At 39.8% G+C, this 19916-nt stretch overlaps 1 protein-coding gene across 2 annotated transcripts; it reads right to left on the bottom strand.

Moving 5' to 3' along the window:
• Window positions 1-2459: 2459 nt before the first annotated feature.
• Window positions 2460-17252, bottom strand: CCDC126 (coiled-coil domain containing 126). 2 transcript variants are annotated; one of them, XM_065669188.1, is made up of 4 exons: window positions 17164-17252; window positions 7456-7588; window positions 6423-6826; window positions 2460-4060 (listed from the first exon to the last, which is right to left on the bottom strand). In XM_065669188.1, the coding sequence occupies exons 3-4, from the start codon at window positions 6658-6660 to the stop codon at window positions 3879-3881; spliced, it is 420 nt and encodes a 139-aa protein (XP_065525260.1). In that variant the 5' UTR covers window positions 6661-6826; window positions 7456-7588; window positions 17164-17252; the 3' UTR covers window positions 2460-3878. The 2 variants fall into 2 exon arrangements, with proteins under 2 accessions (XP_065525260.1, XP_065525259.1); XM_065669187.1 differs by having other exon boundaries at window positions 7456-7593; window positions 17164-17250.
• Window positions 17253-19916: the final 2664 nt, after the last annotated feature.

Here is a 19916-nt window from a genome sequence, read left to right as displayed (position 1 = left end):
CTCTCAAGTTCCACAACCAGCAGGCAAACATCTCAGGGAAGATCATCTTGATTCTTTAGCTTTTTTTCATTGCTTTCCTCATCTAAGCCATTTTTGAGTCTTACCAGAGTAACCTTAATGTAATTAAGGTATCTAAGCATTGTCTCACAATTGTGTGTGAAGAAGCACTGAGTAGTTCCACATTAAAGAACCTTTGGGATGGATGGACGGACAGACATATCTCAACAAGCTGCTCGTCCACTGCTGGATCACAAAAGTTTGCTGATATTTTTAATGAAATAATTTAAAACCCACAGAAATACAGCATAAGATTGTAGAGGTTCTTGTCATCAGTGTGGTGAAACATCAGTAGCATTGGCATCCAGCAATATGTCCAACATATTGTAGAGTTCTCTGTTCTTCCAAGTAACTGCCAAATACTTGTTTTTCATTAGCACAGCCATTTAAAGAAGCTGGCTAGATTGATCTAAATTCTAATTAAGAATATTTGCTAATGCAGGCTGCATAATCTCTGATGTGTGGAAGCTGCCTAAGTGACCAAGTGCTTCCTGTGCAAATATGTATTCTGAGGGTAATTGCTGCTGTTGCAGCCTTTCTTTGTGGGAATGCACAAGTAGATTAAATTTGGGAACCTCTACAAATTTGTTCAGAAAAATAATTACATAAAATTTAACACTCCAGTTTATTAGGTTTTCTTAAAAACCTTTTAATTCCTAAAAATATTCAAATTAACAGAATGAAATAAACATCTAAAACATTCTTATTTAACTGGTGTGGTAATTTTTAAAGGTGATGTAGACCATCAATTGACACCTTTAACAGTTAATCCAGATAGGACCCTCCTTACCTAATGATTTTGTCCTTTTATTATTTTGTGCTTTACAAAGCAGTGCAGTCTGCTGTCTGTGGAGTTAGATTTAGTGTATTTGATAGTATGCCTTCCTCAAAAGCAAGAGCAAAATGGGAGAGGTTTTTTTTATAGCAGCTAAAAAAAATGATTTATACTTTTGCAATGTTTTTTGTGTGCAACGGGCTGTTACTTTCTTAATACTGGTGTCAGCTGATGCAAAGCTCAACATGAGCTGGCCATGGTCATTTACAGCCCAGAAAGCCAACCGTATCGTGGGCTGCACCAAAAAAAGCTTGACATGCAGGTCAAAAGGGGCAATTCTCCCCCTCTGTGCTGCTCTGAGGCCCCACCTGCAGTACTGCCTTCAGCTTTGGGGCCCACAACACAAGAAAGATGTGCACATATTGGAGCAAGACCAGAAGAGGCCATGAAGATGATCAGAGGGTTGGAGCACCTCTGCTATGAAGACAGGCTGAAAGAGTTTAGCTTGTTCAACCTGGAAATGGCCCCCAAAGACTTTACAGCAGCTTCCAGTGCCTGAAAGGGGCCTACAGGTAAGCTGGAAAGGGACTTTTTACAAGGACATGTAAGGATATGGCAAGGAGTAATGGTTCTAAACTAAAAGAGAGAAGATTTAGATGAGACATTAGGAAGAAATTTTTTCCTGTGAGGTGGTGAGGCACTGGCACAGGGGGCCCAGAGAAGCTGTGGCTGCCCCATCCTTGGCAGTGTTCAAGGCTTTGAACAGGGCTTTGAGCAACCTCCTCTAGAGCAGAAGGTGTCCCTGCCCATGGCAGGGGGTGCGAACTGGATGAGCTTTAACGTCCCTTCCAACCCAAACCTATCTATGATTCAGTGAACCATATTCATTAATGGAATTTACAGGTAGTTCACAGTTCTCCCTATATATTTATCAAATACAAGCTAATTCCAATGAGCCATTGTACTGCTGATCTGAGAGAAGCAACTATTTGCTAATGGCACCATGAATTACTATGTACATAGCCACACATAAGCTAGTATAGCAGCCTCCAAAACTCCTGAATAGAACCTCTGTGTGCACATAGGGACAAATACTCACCTTGCAGCTTTTGTTACGCTTGTTTAATAATCCTTAATAACTTTAAGATTTCACATACCCTTACAAGAAAAGGTCACACACAGAAAACTACTCATATTACTGTTTAGAGCGCAAAGGGACACTATCCATCAAGGTTTTGGTTGGTACCAATCAAGTACCCAGGGAATGAAAAGCACAGCTAGATAAGATGTAAAAACCTGTCTTCACATTGTCAGTAGAGATTTGCAGGTTCAGAAGAAGTTAAGCACCGGTCTTCACTTTTCAGAAGTGAATCTTTACCATTAAAAAATCTAAATTTTTAATTCATTTCTCCCCTCACCTCTAACCTGACGAAAGTCCCAGAGCATTAGGATCTCAAGAACAAAAGAATTCAGTGATCAAACAGGAATAATAAAGAATACCAGAAAGACTACTACTAAACTTGAGGGATGTAAGATTTTTCTAGTCCAGAAACACCTAAACCACGTGTAACCAGAGTGACAAGGCTTTGTCCAAAAAAACAACAACAACAAAAAACCCAACAGGAGCTTTTACAAGTACAATTAAAAATTTATTTTTCTGCATTGAAGTGAGTACACGTTTACACACAATGTAACAGGGCAAAAAAAATCACCTGGATTCTAACTAAGGTTGTAAGCGTATTTTCCTTTATAACAGTCCAGAGTGTCAGCAGGGAAATGAAGAAAAACCCAAACCAAAAACTTCAGATGGTATACCTGAATCACCTTCGTTTTTACCCACCCCCAAAAATGCCACTCAGAGCACACTTTTGGCAGAAATCCCTGAACATACCCTCCCTCCCCAAAAAAAACATTCAGTACACATTAAAAAACAGGCTCAGCGGCACTTTCTCTTGAATATGACTTCAGTAACATTTTGAAGTACAGTGCATTTGCACTGTACTTCACTTTGCTGTAAGGCTAGCTTAGACATAAGGCAAACATCACCTTAGCTCTCAAGTGCTCCATGCTATGATACCCTTAGTACATGGGGTGTACTAAGTATAGAGATGCCTTGCTTCCTTTCATTGCTTATACTCCCAATGAAAAAAGCAATTTAGGGAGATGGTGTGCTACACTCATCATGAATTGCAAGGTACTAAAAGATTCAAGAGAAACAGCAGTGAATAAAAATAAACAGTATTCACATATCCAAAACTTGTTTCCATCACTTAAATAATTTTATCTGCAATTACAAAATACAAACACTTAAATATCTTCGTAAGAAATTATCATCTAAGGTATCACAGATTATGATTTGCTTTTGATATTCTAACTGCCCTAACTCTGGCATAAAGATATACCTAGACAGTGTTACTACCTAGGGTGCTTTCCTATTATAATTAATTTTCTTAAATATACAGTAAATTCTCTCTAGCTAGTCTGACAAATAGTGCAAATAAAGACATTCTTTGGGTCACAATTTTTAAATATTACTGCCAATGCTATCCTCAACTTAATATTGTTTTAGTAAATCAGTAACAAAATATTGTAAGTATACACATTTTCTAACATCTGTTTAGCAATGTGTTTTCCCCAGTTACCTCAGCTTAATGCAGATCACAAAACATGAATAAGCTACAATACTGCTCACCTATCCAAAAAGATATATTCTATTTATACTTAAATAAATATATTTAGAAACCGACCTTTAAGTTCCCCATTGCTTTCCATTTATTGTTATTATCCAATGGCATACTACATCAAATTGTGATATCAAAATATCTTTAAAGACAACAATCACTTCAGAAGTATTGCTCAAAGGCGATGACATAATGCTTTGAGAACCTATGCACATAAGTTAGATCTATATAGAGCCTGCACATTGTATAATAGAATAGTTTATGCTTCTTTTAGAGTCAACTACTGCATTGCCCTAGCCAGAGATAAAATGCTTATCTTAAAGATTACCCTTCACAGATGTAGCAACACAAAGCAGCCCTGTGTGCTATCTAATGTTGCTCACTGGTTTTGCACGTCTATTTGAAGTTACTGGCATCTGATTGCTAGTTCCATTAGTGGTATTTGTTGCTGAGCCGTTCACAACGATGTAATCAACTTTGTTTTCCAGTTTCACAAGGCGTTGTAAGATGTCCTCCAGAAGAACAGCAATTGTTCTTTTAAGATCAGCTGAAGATAATGGAAAAAAATAACCAAATTAGATCCTGTTATTTGCCATGGGTGGAAAAGAACTGCCATTTCAACACACTCATATCTTAAGACTTGCTATCCTTCCCACTTTTGGGAAAGAGTGCAGATTAGCATACAAATATAGAATTAAAGAGCTGCTTGATTTTTCTTATTTTAGGCAAGGAAGATACCACCATAATAATGAACTGTGAAGGAAGAGAGAGTGCAAGAACAAAACCACTAGTTGCAACATTGGACTAGTGACTTTTCAAAGACAATATTTAAAAGTTAATTTGACAACAGCACTAGGATACTCAGCCAGAACACCTTTTAGCCTTGGACAGCAACAGAATATACTCGCTTTCCAACATAAAAAAAGGTAGTTCTAAATAATAGATCTGTACCACAGAAAAAACTGCTACAAGAAAGTATCTTACCACTTTTTACATAAGCTATAAGGAAAGAAAATAAAAATATCCATGTATTTAGACCTATATTGACTGAAAAATAAGAGAAAGGACAGTAAAAAAACCAAAACACCAGTAACAGACCTCTCAACAAAAGCTAGTTATGCTGCTGTCAATGCTATCTTCTCTCAGATTTGGAAAAAATTAACAAACTTGCCAGGTTTTACAAGGCGTTAAGATCGCCCCAAAACACACGCAGACACTCTTTCCCTCTGATTTAGTTCATCAGTCCTTAACTAACCACAGAAACTGGGGGGTAAAAATACAGGTATGAAGAAAAAAGGTATTAACCTAGACAAAATTATAATACTACTAGTAAAATAAAGGCTCAGATCAGTTTCTCCCTCTAAAACCAACAAGTTCTGGTTTAGCAATGTTAGCTTAGGGGCTAGAAAGCGAGCTAAAATTTGAACCAGAGCAGGGTCTGCAGTCAGTGACACTGTAGGCCATGTAGTCTGTAGTACCATAGTGAGGAAAAGAACTGCCTATTCAAGTTGCAAGTCTAATGTTCAGCATGTAGATCAAGAGTTTACTTCATTATTTTTATTAAAGTTCAGAAAAAACCTCAGAAGGCAAATCTCGTCTGGAAATACACTGCAAGATTTATGCAGCAGTAGAAAGCTGCAGTACACAAGGGTTTTTAAAAGAAATTACACAGAAAAGTGATTACATGGTAAAGACAAGAAATCCTTGAAGACAAAAAAAAGGGGGGAAGGAAGAGAAAAGGGGGGAGAAAGGAAAAAGAAATGTCTGACTGGCAAAAATGTTAATGAATGAAAGAACTTAAGACTGGGACATTTTAATACTGCTGTCCTTGTCTTCAGTTGCTTCCTGCTCATCTTGTCATCAGACTCTCCTCCTTGTTCCTGAGCAGCAGCCAAAAGCATTCAGATCCACTTTTGCTCTTTGTACTCCTATCAGAGTGCCTTTTAAGGGCATCCCACAACTGGTACAGCCCACTCTTTCAAGAATTCCTTAAAAAGGGGATCAAAGTACATTAACATATATCTTTACATATATTCTTTTTAAAACATATTTCTTTTTAAACCTCATACTTCCCTTATTTTCACAGATACATATATTATATTTAACAGAACACAGGTAGTTTCTTCAGACCTAATACCTAAGAGACTAACTACAGCTCACTGCAGCCTTCCCTCAAAAGAAGCTATGAGGGACCAGAGAGTTCCAATTAAGACATTTTTATAGTTTTGCTGAGAAGATCTCAAAACTATAGCCCCAAAGCTATCTTTTCTGTATTTCAGAAGACAGTGAATAGTGGCCACATACTCATCAAGTTAACACATAAATCAGAGACATGATGCAGCAAGTATCAAAGCCATAGAGACAAGGGACCTTACCTCTAATGGCTACTTCTGAAGCAAGAAGAGATTCTCCTAAACTAATAATTGCCTTGCAGTCTCAAGACTGCAAACTTCAAAAATATGTTGTTTTCTGCTGCTTTTTTACTACTTGAAGAGAATAAAATTACAGAAATAAAAGCAGAAAGTTAGCAGTGAGGCATAAAAAGAATCTGGAATGTTGAAGTGACTTAATCCAAAACCGCCTCCTTAGCAAGCATGTGCTTACTCCTCAGTAGTTTACGATTCAGAAAAAGCACAATGCTTCTGTTAATCCTCTAAGTAACAGTAGCCATATACCTGGAGATATCTAAAACATTCCTGGAAAACAGAAATCTCATGCCTCAAGCTTGATTTTGTATCACATCTTAATCTTCACCTTCAGTGAATAAACTAAAATCAACTTAGTTAATACAGAGAGTTTTTCCTCTTACATAGAGGTATATATTACTTTTAAAAAGTAGAAAAGTATAACTTTATAGTTTGCAGGGAAAACGGGTATTTGAACAACTAATGTTTGTTTTTCTCTCTTACCATATCCAGCCATAGAGGCTCCACCACCACCATTCATTAAGTTTTTATTTTCTTCTGCCAGTGCTTTGACATATCTTTTGCTTAGATCTAATATCTGTCCACGCAACTCAGCACTGCTTTGGCGTCTTGGATACTGAAAAGTGTAGCGTAGCAACATCAAACCCCAGATGATGCCAAAAACTAGTAAAAACATGCTCAGTTTCTGGGACATATTTTTCCTTGAAAATGCTAGAAACATTTCTGATGAAGGTCGCAGGCGTGTCTTAATTTCAAGATAAATAATTGAACCTGTCTCTATCAAATTACATTACATTATAAATAAAAATACGATTCTACGAAGTGAAAAAATCTTCTGGCTCGATCATCTTGAATACATCTTCTCATGTTGTAGTTGGTCTGGACTCCTGAAATTTGTAAAAGATCACCTAGTTATTCAAAACTGCTACAGTTGTGGAGATCAAGGACAAGTACCAGTTTCCAGTATTATTGCAGTCTAGCAAACAGTTATGGATTTGTATCGGCTTAGAGATACAGTCATCTTCCCATCTCACCTGTTATTTACAAGTTTTCCTCTGATTTTACCAAATTCTGTTCTCCAAACCCCAAACTTCTATGCTTCTAAGAATCACCTGAAGTATTTTAAATACCATAATTTGAACTGACATTAAACCCAAATGCATTTCACACAAAATGCAATATCTAGAAGAGACTTGTAAGGGACTTACACAGAACATTCTGATAAATGTTATATCATTTGTATACACATACAAAAAAAAAGATCTTGTGAAATTCTTCACTTGATCCTTATTTCTCACTTAGAAGCATAGGACAAGTATAAACAGATAAAATGCAGAACAGAGTTTCTTGTTTTATTAGTTAGTTCAAAATCAGGCATCATCCTTTTCTGGTTTTGTACAGCATTAATATTCATTTAGATTTTGTATCTTGCTAATAAATAAAGAAATAAAACCAAAATTCACTGACACATTACACCCATTTTTAGCACTTGACTACCACTTTAAAAATGTCTTACCATAGCAGCCAATTATGGTCCCTTAATAGCTTAATGCTTCAGGAGAAAAATAGATGGTAGAAGAGCTTCAGCAGTTAAACAGCAAATGTCCAGACAGTTTGAAGCAATATGAGCCAGACATCTTCAGGGAGCTCTGCACTGGGGGAGGACAAAAAAAAACCCAACAAATTAAACAAAGTGCAGGACTAAACAGACCTTCATTTTCATGTGGAGTGGTTGAAGTTTAGGGCTTCAAACCACATGTTTTTAAACCAAAATTCTTTAACTTAACTTGAAGGGAAGAACATAGACTCTATTTCCATATTATTATAAATGTATACATTTAAATGCCCAATATCCGATTTCAACATACTTAAAAAATGGTAAGAATCTCATGAAAATGTGTCCCTCTTCTCATGTTACCAGGCAGCGACGGCAGATGTTCCAGATTCATCATGATACGTATGTACATATATGCTTATATACATCCTCTTACTTATTTTTCTCTCCCAGACGACTCTGATCTTTTCCGTCTCTTTACATGTGCCTACCTGGTATTTCTCAGTTTCAGCCACCTCTGAAACTTCTCCAGTTATTCAATACTTTTGAGAGGCAATTTCTATTATTTCACATAGTCTAGATAAAGCTACTTATTTTACATAATAGTTACATTTCCCCTGTTATTCCCCATTCTTCCCCATATATCGCCTGACATGAGTGCTTTTCAGACTGAAATTACACATTTAACAGTGTTCCCCACCAGACTTTCTCTAGTGGTACTTCAGTGTCTGGTTTTATTGGACTACTGAGACAGAATTTCTTATCCTGCTATGCACTCATTTAAACCTAACTCTGCCTCAACTGCATTTTTCATTGCCTCTGCTGACCAGTACAACTGGCCTTACGCCAACACATCACAGTTTGCTGCAAACACAAGTGTCATTCCAGCAGGGTTCCAAGTTGTGCTTGCCACCCTTCACCTTCACTCCTCAGATAATGCTCTCCATAGGCAGCCGAAATGACTGATTCAAGTAGCATATTTTCAAAGTGCTCTAAAATCAACACGCATATCTAAATTATTCTGAAAGTTATCAGCCCAAGGCAGGGGCAATATTAGGACTTGGATGCCAAAGCTGCTGTAAAGTAACAAGTTATTGTGTGTAAAATGCCCTGTAGTAACTGCCAATACATAAAATCTTACTATTGCCACTGCAAGCGGCAATTACAAGTCATTTAATGAGGAACAGCTTACTTCACCTTACCGGTGAGATATGACTGCACATACAGATAGCCAACATGCAATAATCTGAAATCCCACTCTAAATTCAGTGTGGTGTACTTTGGTAAAAAACTGTGCTTACCCTCCAAAAAAATACTTAAGACATAAATTTGTCTTAAGTACATAAGAAAGAAAACAGTAAAAGCTTGTCTTCTGCAGTATCAGCATGATTATTTGGAATTGTGTGGTTAAAGATTTCCTGAAACAGATCCTCCCTATACATGAGCTAACCAAAACTTCTTTTCCCTACCTCTTTGCCAAATCCATGGCTCTGCACTCAGACTTTAAAGCATAAACTGTACCTACATCATTATGCACCCTACACAATTCCTGAATAGTATGAAATATGATGGAACACATTTACATATAAGGTCCAGGAGTAGGGTATTCACATCATGGCTCAGAAGACCAAATAGTATCTCTCAAGGAGAGACCACAAGTTTTAACCCCTATTCCCAAAAGTCTACATTCTGCATGATTTAAATAAAAAAAAAAAAAAAAAAAAAAGTCTGACAACAGATACCTTTTGCGGAAGTTAAATTAAGTTCAGCTCTCTACAGGTCTCCAGCCATATCTCCTCCTAAAGCATTTAGACAATCTCACTACAGAGCTCTGGAATGGAAGTAACTTAGCATCACACTGTAAGTAAGAGCACAAGCCAGGACAAGAAGCCGAGCCAAAAGGAACAGACTGCATAAACTCCAGCCAAGGAGCAGCAGGAATTGCAGACTGGGTCTCTGCCACATATATTTGATTCACAGTGCACATGCTGACTACTGAAACTAACGGAAATCAAGGATTAACCTGCTGAGCAAATGGCATAACACCCAAATACTGACACAGGGCATAGGAACTGGGCGTAAGGCGTACCAAAATGAAGGGAACTATTTGTACTTGTCACTATGCATTTTTAGAGGCCATTCCCCCTAATGGAATTTTAGTGTAATTTTAAAGTTCTGCAGATTGGGCACTGAAGCATGCCCTTCTAGTGACCCATAACACACTTCCTGCAAGAGCCTTCCAAGATTACAGTGTGGAGCAGCAATAAAAATAAAAGCAAGCTTATACCCATGTGTTCTGCAAGTAGGAAAACAGGGTATTGGAGCAGCAGGTGTACATATTAGGAAGAAAATAGCACAGTAAGTAAGATGGATAGATTGGAATATTCTTTTGCCTCTTGTTGCCCTGAAGGGTCAGCGCTTCTCTACATGAACATTATAGTTTAAACAAAACTTGTCCTCAGAATGGACCTTTGATTTTAGTATTTCAGATGTAATATCCCATGAGATAAGAGCATACATGTGAGAAGGGAACCATAACTCTTGTGATCTTTCCACTCCCTCACTCTCCATATTCCTCCTTACCCACCACTGCCTAAGCAGGGGAAAAAGGAAGCTGAGACTTCCTTCTTCACACCAATTTATCCTGGGTGGGAACCCAACCTCATCACTCTCTGCAGAGACCAACAGGAAAAAAGGGCACAACAGAGCTACACCCTTGTTGGAATTCCTACCATCTATAATCATAAAGACTGAGACAAAAGGAAGTCAACCATGAAGATGAAGGAGCACAGCCATGACAACATTTGAAAAATCTTAGGAGAGAAAGGAAAAAACAAGAACAAAACCAAACAAGACTGAAAACAACAAGAAAAAAACAGCCAACAAAAAAACAAACAGAACAAGCACATACCAAATGAAACTGCTGACCTGGCTATGCAGGCAAAAGGTCAATCCAAAAAGCCATAAAGAGAATATCTTCCAGATAATCCTTTCAATAGGCAGCCTGAAGTGACTGACTCAAGTGGCAATTTCTCAAAGTTCTTTAAAATCAACGTGCATATGTATTAGTCTGAAAATTTACAATTTGGAACTACAAGCAAGTCCTGAACAAAGTATCTGAGACTAGGTCTGCCTTTCACAGACAAAGTTTGGTTTTCTTCACTGTTGCCACTGCTGGTTGTCTAAAAAATGTATTGCCAAAGCCTGCCAATGTGGATTTAACATTGTCCAGCAGTACTACAACAAACACTGACGTACAGCTGGCAATGAAACCAATGAACTAAGGCACTCAGCAACTCCAAAACAAAATCTTGTCTCTATCCTCAGAGCTGTGTTCCAACATCAGTCATGTATAAATTATATTACTGAGTGCATGAAATGAAAAGAACAAGGGCCAAAGAAAAAGCAACAGAAAATCCATTCTATGTTCTGTAATAAAGCAAAGTTCTAGTATCTCTGATGCTACTTAACTGAACAACAGCATCAGACTTCAGTTTGAACTGACTCTTCACCATGGAAACCAGCCCATACGTACAAAACATCATGGTAGAAATTTGTTGGAGTCTTCCTCATTTCTGCTTTATTTATTCCCAGCAAAACCCAGAGATTATATTCAAGTACAACACAAAAAATGGAAGTCTGTAAGGCAAAGGAATGCCTCTTATGTCCTCTGAAACATCTCGGGGTATCATGAAAACCAGGCATACCCAAATCCTTAAAAGGTTACAATGCACCTTACAGCACCATCAGTTCTGCTAGTCAGCTTATGAAAGACCAGTACATGTTTATCATCATTTTTCTATGCCTATATGAGACATTTCTATTAAATTCATTGCAGCAAACACCTGTCAGTACAGTGAGACTGCTGTATTAATATACAATAAGCTATGTTGTAAACAGGCCCAATGATACCTCACTGCAATAGCCAACCAAGGTTTCAGAAAAACAAAATTCACACGGAATTACAGATACCAGGAAATATTCTCACTGTTCAACAAGCTCTATTCTATTAGTTTTCTTCTTTGCATCTATTTAGGATGAGGCCCTCCTCCAGCCCATTTACCTCTGTGACCTCCAAAATCTTTTATTTTCCAACATAAAACTTTGAGCATCACAGTCATTCAGCTGCCAGACATTGTGCTGACCATTCTGAGTGCAGACAGGCTAGTTCTGTGTTATTTGGAAACCTGTCAGTGTAATTGCTGTGCAGCAACAAAAATGGGAATTCTGAAGAATGACTGAAGCACACAAAAAAAGCACAGAACGTAGTCACTAACCAATTAATCTTAGAAGACAGGGGCAATGAAATAAGCATGCAGAAGCTCAGGAGCTACATGCTGAGACTTTTTGGAATGCCAAAAATGATGTTTGCAGTCTTAGATGGCTATTGGTTTGGCAGTAGGAGAAAAATCTGCATGAGGTGCAGCTGACAAAGAAGTTAAGTATGTCCTGTTTGGGAAAACCACAAGTCCTGGCAATACACAGAAACTTCAGTTCTCCGTTCCTATAACACATAACACAAACTCCCTCTAACAAATCATATTACCCACATAATGAATTATTTAAAACTGGTGCCCAAGGAAGAATCACCTTCCTCATATTTTTAAGAGCACATGAGTTCTTAAAAAGATGCCATTTTCCCGCACTGGCACATCTGTACTGGTGACTTTTGCAGACCAACACTGCCTTTTGCTTCCCAGGTTCATTAATCAGGTCCAGACAACTGCACAGCACCATAAAAGCGCAGAATATTCTACTTGGAAGCAAACAATTAACAGAAACATGTGACCCCAAAGAAGTGAGACCATGTTTGAGCTGTCTGTTGATGACATCAGCTCTCAGCACGTGAAGTATTTCTATTATTGTTGCTGTAAAACTTGGTCAACAGAAACATGTCACCAGCAGGGAGGGAAAGAAAAGGATACCCTACTGACAAAACCTCAGCAATGCCTGACGCATCAAAGCCCATCAAAATGTTGTACCTATGTGCTGATGAGACTTGAGGGTCTTTGGAGACTGCATCATAGATCAGGTGATAGAAGACAGAATTTGTATTAATAGCTGCTAGGCTCGAGTAAAAAAAAAAACACAGCACTATACAACACGCTGCCATCTTCAGAACAGGTAACAAGGCATATTTCTGGGAATAAAAAAAGGCTGCCTTATCAAAATGACAGCTGCAGGACTGCAGGTTTTAACAGTTCTGTACCACTTTTGGAATGCACTGACAAAGGAGTCTGCCTAGTGCTTGATGTCTTTTCCAGGGCATCTATCTTTATACCTTCTCCCACAGCATATGTTCCTTCACTCCCTGACTGCATGCCCCAGACTTGAATCACCAGGAAATGCTAAAAGAAAAAAAAAAAACCAAACCCTTGCCTTATTGCTACCCATATTTCGAGGAATAACTTTAATAGATATTCCAAGAGATATCATAGAAAGACAAGAGGTTTAAGGGAATAGCAAAACCGGGTAATTACCAAGAAAACCTTTTCTTTTAGTGCTGCAACAACGAGAGAAGAAAACCTCCTTGTGTGCTACCGCCAGTCCCCTCACCAGTCTCTCAACGAGGTGCTGATGAGCTGCTGGGACAACCTCAAACATATCTTAAATCAGGAAGTTTTACCTCCTACGGGCTTCTAAGAACAGCACACAACCACTTTGTTTTGTAGCTGGACTTTGAGTTGAAAGGAAAACCATACTGCTTTAGACTTGAAAACCCACACATCAAGTTTACAGTGGCTCTGGTATAAAATTATCTGAGTGCCCACACACTAAATTACCTTTTGCGCTGACTTGTTTCTAATTTGAAGGCATGTACTCCTATTTGCATTGGTTTTATTTTACACTTTGTGCCAACAACTGGTGTTTTGTTTTGTTTTTTGTTTTTGCATGTCTAAGGAGTCTGCTCAAGTACTTTTTGGTACCTTAAAGTACCCTAGCTTTCTTTCCAGCACCTCTCCCCTTTATTTTGCTTACTACTCTCAGCCAATGCTTCTAAAACAAATCAACTATTTAAGAACAGAAATTCTTTGTTCCTTGCCTGTGGGCAGTCAGCCAAGATTCAAGATTTTGAGAGGGGAAGTGACTTGGCAAGGGTTGTGAAGAAAATTAAAGAAAGCAGATATCAATGGGGACAGTATGTTATACTTGCTGAAGTCCCCCTCCTCCCACTGGATCCATCTGGGCCTCAAAATGTTTCTACATCTCTGTATCAGCTTCTTTAAAAAAATAAATAAATAGAAATCTCAGCTTCATTCCATCTGGGACACTTCATTACTTCTTTATGCTTTATCACTGCTGGTCAGGTCACAGCAGTAGAACCCTTGCTCAGAAGAGCCACATGACAGAGCATGTGGTACCTTCTTAAGTTCCTATTTCCCGATAGGACTGCCACAATTTTTTTTCACAGCAGTTAAACATTAGGCTATGACAAGTACTCCCTTTCAAAGCCTTAACTAGTACCTCTACTCCCTGAAATTTCACAGGTGTGTTTGCATCACTCTTTCCAAAGCCCCTGGCACCCCAAAACTTCCTTCTGAGATGATAATGTTCAGCTAACTGTAGCTAGTTTTAGAGAGCCATACCTGCAATTATGAATGTAGGCTACTGAGAAGAGAGAGATTTTCACTGAACATTTTAAAGAGAATTAAGAGGAAGGCGGGTGTCATTAAAGCAAACTGAAAGGGGGGGGGTAATCAACTAACAAAGTGACAGCTGCAGCGGAGACTTTGCCACTGCAGAACCGGTCAAATATGTACACATGGTGCAACATCTACACAAACACAATTCCCATAGAACAGTAACAAAAAAAAGGAGAGAGGAGGAATTTAACATGTCTTTCTTATTTCAAGAAACCTGCAGAATTCAGCTGAATATGGATGTATGCAAGGTTTGTTTCAGTGCTAAAACTACAATACAGACCTGGCCTCAGAGTCACACTCCTTCCCAGGAGCCTGATCCATTTGAAGATTTTAGTAGATTAACACTGGAGGAAGCATTAAAGACAGATAAGTTCTTTTATTCTACATCTTTTATTATTTCTAGATTGACTTGTCAGTTTATTTTAGCACAGCAAGGCCACAGCTGTGTGCACTGCAAAATATTTCATTGTTAAGTAAAAGGTACCCAGAAATTTAATTGGACTATTTACAGAATGGTAGCCTCTTACTTCTTCAGTATTATGAAAGAGACCAATTTCAGTGGAATGAGTTTTAAATCCTCTTTTCTTGGTTCTGTTTCCCACAAGCAAAGTAGCCATTTAGTTCTGAGCAACCCAAAAATAATCCTTTAAATTACACAGGGAACTGGCTATATAAATTCTTCATAAAGTTGACAATCACAAATTTAGGAGACCATTAATAATGCTTATATGAGGAAACCCAGCTCATGTAATGGTACAAGTTTTCAATCGCAGGTGAAAAAGCTTGTCAAATAAAAAATACCATATAAGGTACATTTTAGCAGTAAACTTGTACTAGCACAAAACACATTCATTTGAATGACTGAGCCCCACAGACTTTTGACAGGTACTGAAAACAATTTAATGGCTATTTCTGACACTTACTAGTCTTCAGATATACTGACTACATGGCTGACAATTCAAGCTGACAGCATGCATTTATCCTACTTACAGCGTGGGCAAGATGCAAGAACTAGTGCTTTTAACTGCTCTTGGAAAACGTGCAAGTGATCACGAACTCCAGGAGAAACATCTTGCTTTTAGCAGTTAAATGACATCCAATCCCCAAGCTAAATCAAAAGCTTGTGAAGCTAGTACCAGTGCCTGTTTCAAGAAGCTAAAAGCCAAAAGAAGTCTCTAAAAGCAGAGACTACAAAAGCTTTAAAAAAAAAAAAAAAAAAAAAAAAAAAGGAACTTTATTTCCAGCTGTAAAAGCTTTAGGAAAAAGGCCTATTTACTAGACGAAAGGATTTCCAGCCTAATTGCTTAATCCTCTGGAGTGCTCAAGTACCTGAAATGAATTATTAAACAATTATATATTGTAACACATAAAATGACAAAGAGGACAGAATAATTTAGTCTTTATACACATGGGTACCTCCAGCAGTCAAAAAGAAAACAAAGATAGCAATAAATTCCACATTTAACCTAAAACTGAAATCGCTCCACTTGTGACACTTGGAACTTAGCATATATCATCATTTTCATATTGTCTCCTTTCTTTGACATTCCCACAAGAGCAAAACAGTAATTCAAGCCATTTGCTCAAAAATAAGCATTACAGTTAGAACGACTTGAATGCTTAGCTATTATGTTCAGCACGTTCATATTCTGGAGGTCCTGTTAAAATAAAGCCACAATTCCTACAAAGCACACCTTTCACAGTGAAAAACTGCCCACCCCTCTCCCAGTTCACTGAGTGGGCAAAACAACAAAACCTCAACACAACAACAACAAAATCCTAGTTGTTAACCTGATGTAAAGTGCACTAAGGAAACTCCACATCATGTCATAAGACAGAACAAAAAATTCTCCCTGCTTTGCTTTATGGCATACAGACATAAAAATTACACCCCATTCTAGCTGGCAGCATTTTTTACATGGCAAAACACATCAACGAGAATTCACAGGATGGTACCATGTTAGATTAGGAAATTAAAGATAAGAAAGTTTATTAATAATGAATTATTAATGAAGCTGCAGAAATAAGGTAGACTGATAAATATTTACAGAAATAAACTTAATGGAAAATTAAAAGCATAGTTAAAATATCAGGTATTGCAGTTTTATTACATTGTAAGAAGAAAATATTATTCCATGCTCCTGCTATCATGAAGCTGCATATATTGTACTCTCATAAAATTAGGTGTTTCACCCGTTATTTTTGAATGCAGACTTCTTAGTGCCAGATTACTTAACCTAACGTGACTAAGGATCCTACCTTTGCTTGAATAAGAATTAGAAAAGAATTTTCTTCTTTTCAAGTTTCATCACATCACACTGTAAACATGCTTTTGAAAGTTATGTCCTGATAGTACAGGGCAGACATCAATCCTGCAAAGTCACTGCAGCCACAGTTTATGACAGATGAGGAAAGAAACCACAAAACCCTTATTTCCTTCACTGCTTCCTCAGCACCCAAGGACAATGCACCACAGCCCTGGCTCACGGCCGTCCAGCGGAACGCACCATCCCCGCTCACCTGTGAGAGGGGAACACAGCCACCGACAGCCCGAGACGGGGGGAGCCCGACCTGCCCTGCCGGCAGCACGACCCGCAGCGGAACGACGAAGGGAGGGAAGGAGGGAGGAGGGAAAGCTGACGGCTGCACAAACGCCAACGGGGGAAGCAGAAGCACGGCCAAAGCCAGGAGGTACACAAACCTGTGCCGAAGCAGGGGACGAACCCGAGGAGGAGAGCAAAGTGGGGCGCTCAGGCGAGGTGAAAACCTGGGCTTACCCGGCCCCTACTGCCAGGCTGCGGCCGCTCTGATCCCCACCCAGGCAAGCGGGGGCCACCCCGGCTCCCCACACGGACTGATGGGCCTCCACCACCCTCACGCCACCCGACTCGGCTGAAGGCCCTTCCTTCCTCAGGCAGGGGCACAGCTTTCTCGCACCCCACTCCTACCAGCCGCTCAGCACGGCACCTCAGGAAGAACAGGACCGCCCCTGGACGAGCACCCCGCCATAACAGCCCCACGCTACCTCAACTCCACAGCCGGCCCGCAACCATCTGCCAGGCGCCCCGGCTCAGCTCCGCTCCGCCCGCCTCGCGACGCACCACCTCAAGCCCCGCCCAACCCGGTCAAGGGGTTGCCGCACTCTGCGGGGCGCATGCGTGGCAGCGTGCCTGCCCCATTCCTCACCGGTGGGGAGCAGATGTGAGGTGCTGTGCTGTTGGCTCGGGGTGAGGTGGGTGCTTGGTTTGGTGCAGGGCTTTCGTCTGCAGCAGAGCGGCAGGGAGAGCCGCAGCACGCTGTGCGGGGGCCGGGAGCGCGATACGTAACTGTAGGGCTAGGAGTCCTTCCTGGAAGCATTCATCCCCTGGGCAGCGGGAAAGCTGTCCACTCTCTTTTGATGCCCATGAGTAGTTTGCTTGCGGGAGTTTAAGCCAGTGAAGGCATCGCTTTCTGCCCTCTAACGGCGTAAGTAAACGTTGACAGTGGCCTCAGAAACAGCTCTGTCCCTCCTCAGGTCCGGTGCAGGGACAGTTTGCCCTTATCATATTCTGGTTCTTATAGCCCGCAGCTGCAGAAGCTGGGCTGTTGGCTGCTGGACCAGTATGTGAGCTCCCACCGTGTAAATAATACCCATTGTGGTGTAGGACTGTACTTGCAAGTTACCTCAAGCTCTTCCTGCAAGGTGGGATTTAAAGGAAGCTTAATCAGTTTAAAGGTATCAGTTAACTAAGTTAAATATAAGGGTACGTCCAACAGCTGCCAGTGCTCTGGAGTATGTTCACTCTAGCTCAGTCCCTTCAGGGTTGTCCCTGTCTAGACAAGCTAAGGTACCTGTTACTGGTCAGATGCTGCAGATGGGTGTAAGGGGAAGGTTCTGCTTGCAACACCGCACCCTCTGTAAAATAAAGTTACAGCAAGTGGTGTCCTGGCAACCACCGCCGCAGCTTCCCATCAGTATCTCCACACCTGCACTGTACTGCAGCTTTCCTTGCTTCCCTCCTTTCCAGCATGCATCAGAGCCTGCCTGGCTCCCCTCTGGTCATCAGCCTTTCTTCTTGGCATGGATTAGATGCGGGAAAAATCAGTACTTAAATCCATTGCTCTAATAGAAAAGGGGATATTGATACATCGGTGGGGTTAGTGGCCTAGACCTAAGTAGATAGACAAAACTATTGGCAAGTGTTGTGTCAGCTGATGAATCAGTCGCATATAAAACTTTTCTAATGTCAACTAGATCACAGTACCTTATTTCAGAGTCTCGTGAAACATATTTTGGAAAAATTGGTGTTTGGTTGTTTGGGTTTTTTTCTTGTTTATCTGGAAAATATTGGTATTCACCTAAGAGTTAATTTAAATTTGATAAAATTAGGCAAGTGTAGAACTGGATAGAATAATATTCAGAAGAAGCTGCATTAAGGGAATTATGTATTTATTTGATTATGTAATCCATCCCATGGACAAAAGTCTGTTGCTAAGTTATACAATGTTGAATGACAGGCAAAAAACCAAACAACCCAACCTGAAATACCTGGTGAGTAAGCTTTTGAGTGAACAGATTGACTCTACGTTGTGCAGCACCAATAAAATTGTTGTTAGAAGTATTTTCGAAAGTGGAATCACTTCACTGGTTTCTGTGGGTATTTCCTCAGGAAGATTTACTCTTGACAAGATCAAAACCAGGTAGTCTGAAATGGACTTCACAGAACAAATGCACTGCAGCTATTTACTGCCATTTATTACTGTACTATTTTCTCAGTGATTAATCCTTTCTTTTCACAGATGTGCAGTGAGCAGCTGTAATGTCTTTGCAAACGTAATTTACATTGTGTTTAGAGCTTACTGGGGAGAGAAAGGGAAATCTGTCAGTGGTGTAATAACAAGAAGATTTGCTTGTGGAGGTCACAAAATTGTATTAAGAAATCTGTCTCCCTTATAAATGTATCCTCTGTTGACAGGAACTCTCAGCTGTTAATAACATACCTAATTCCTATTGCCTGAAGGCCTCATGTATTTGGTCATCTTTCATGAACATACATTTCACAATATTACGTGACAGGTTTTCCCCTTATCCAAGATGTGTGGTAAAAACTATATCACAAAATAATATCCAGCACCCTGTTTCTCCTCAGTGACGTATGAATATCATACCATAACAGTGTTTGCATGTTACGCATATTTGTGCACAAGAATCAGCATTATTTCCCAAGGGACAGATAAAATCCCAGGATTTCAGGAGTAAAAGCTTGCTATACTGCAGTGTTGTGTATTAGCTTTATAAATCCAAACCCGCAAAAATAGGTTGCTGCTGTGATGTTATCTTTGTTCCTTTCCCATGCCATTCCGTACCTGTAGACTGTCCTTCCCTGTTAATTTGCATATTGCTCTGTCCTTTCCAACTCATTTGGCCTCGGTGCTGAGCCTCTGCTGCCTGCAAGGTAAAGGCTGCTGCAGGTACTGGCTTGTGCTGCAGGAAGAAGTGCCAAAACCGCGTACGATACAAAGGAGGATCTTCTCTGTTCGGCCACAACTCAGCCCTTGAGTTGTGGCCAAGCAGAGGAGCCTTTCGATGAAATCCCGCTTGAAAGGCAATTCTCCGGATTGCAAGCGGAAATTCAGGCCCTTGTTTCCTGGAAGCATTCAGACTGAATCACGCGCCTTCGTTTCCAATTTAGTACAAGGAAAGCACCCTTCCAGCCTTGCATATTAAATAACCGCTTGCTCTAACAAAGGACCACCGACAGCGGGGACCCGAGCACATAAACACGCTTCCCCACAGCG

This window comes from Lathamus discolor, chromosome 2 (assembly GCF_037157495.1).
Source record: "Lathamus discolor isolate bLatDis1 chromosome 2, bLatDis1.hap1, whole genome shotgun sequence".
NCBI lineage: Eukaryota > Metazoa > Chordata > Aves > Psittaciformes > Psittacidae > Lathamus > Lathamus discolor.
The sequence above is the reverse complement of the archived record's forward strand: the minus strand, read 5'-3'. Positions and strand labels throughout refer to the sequence as shown.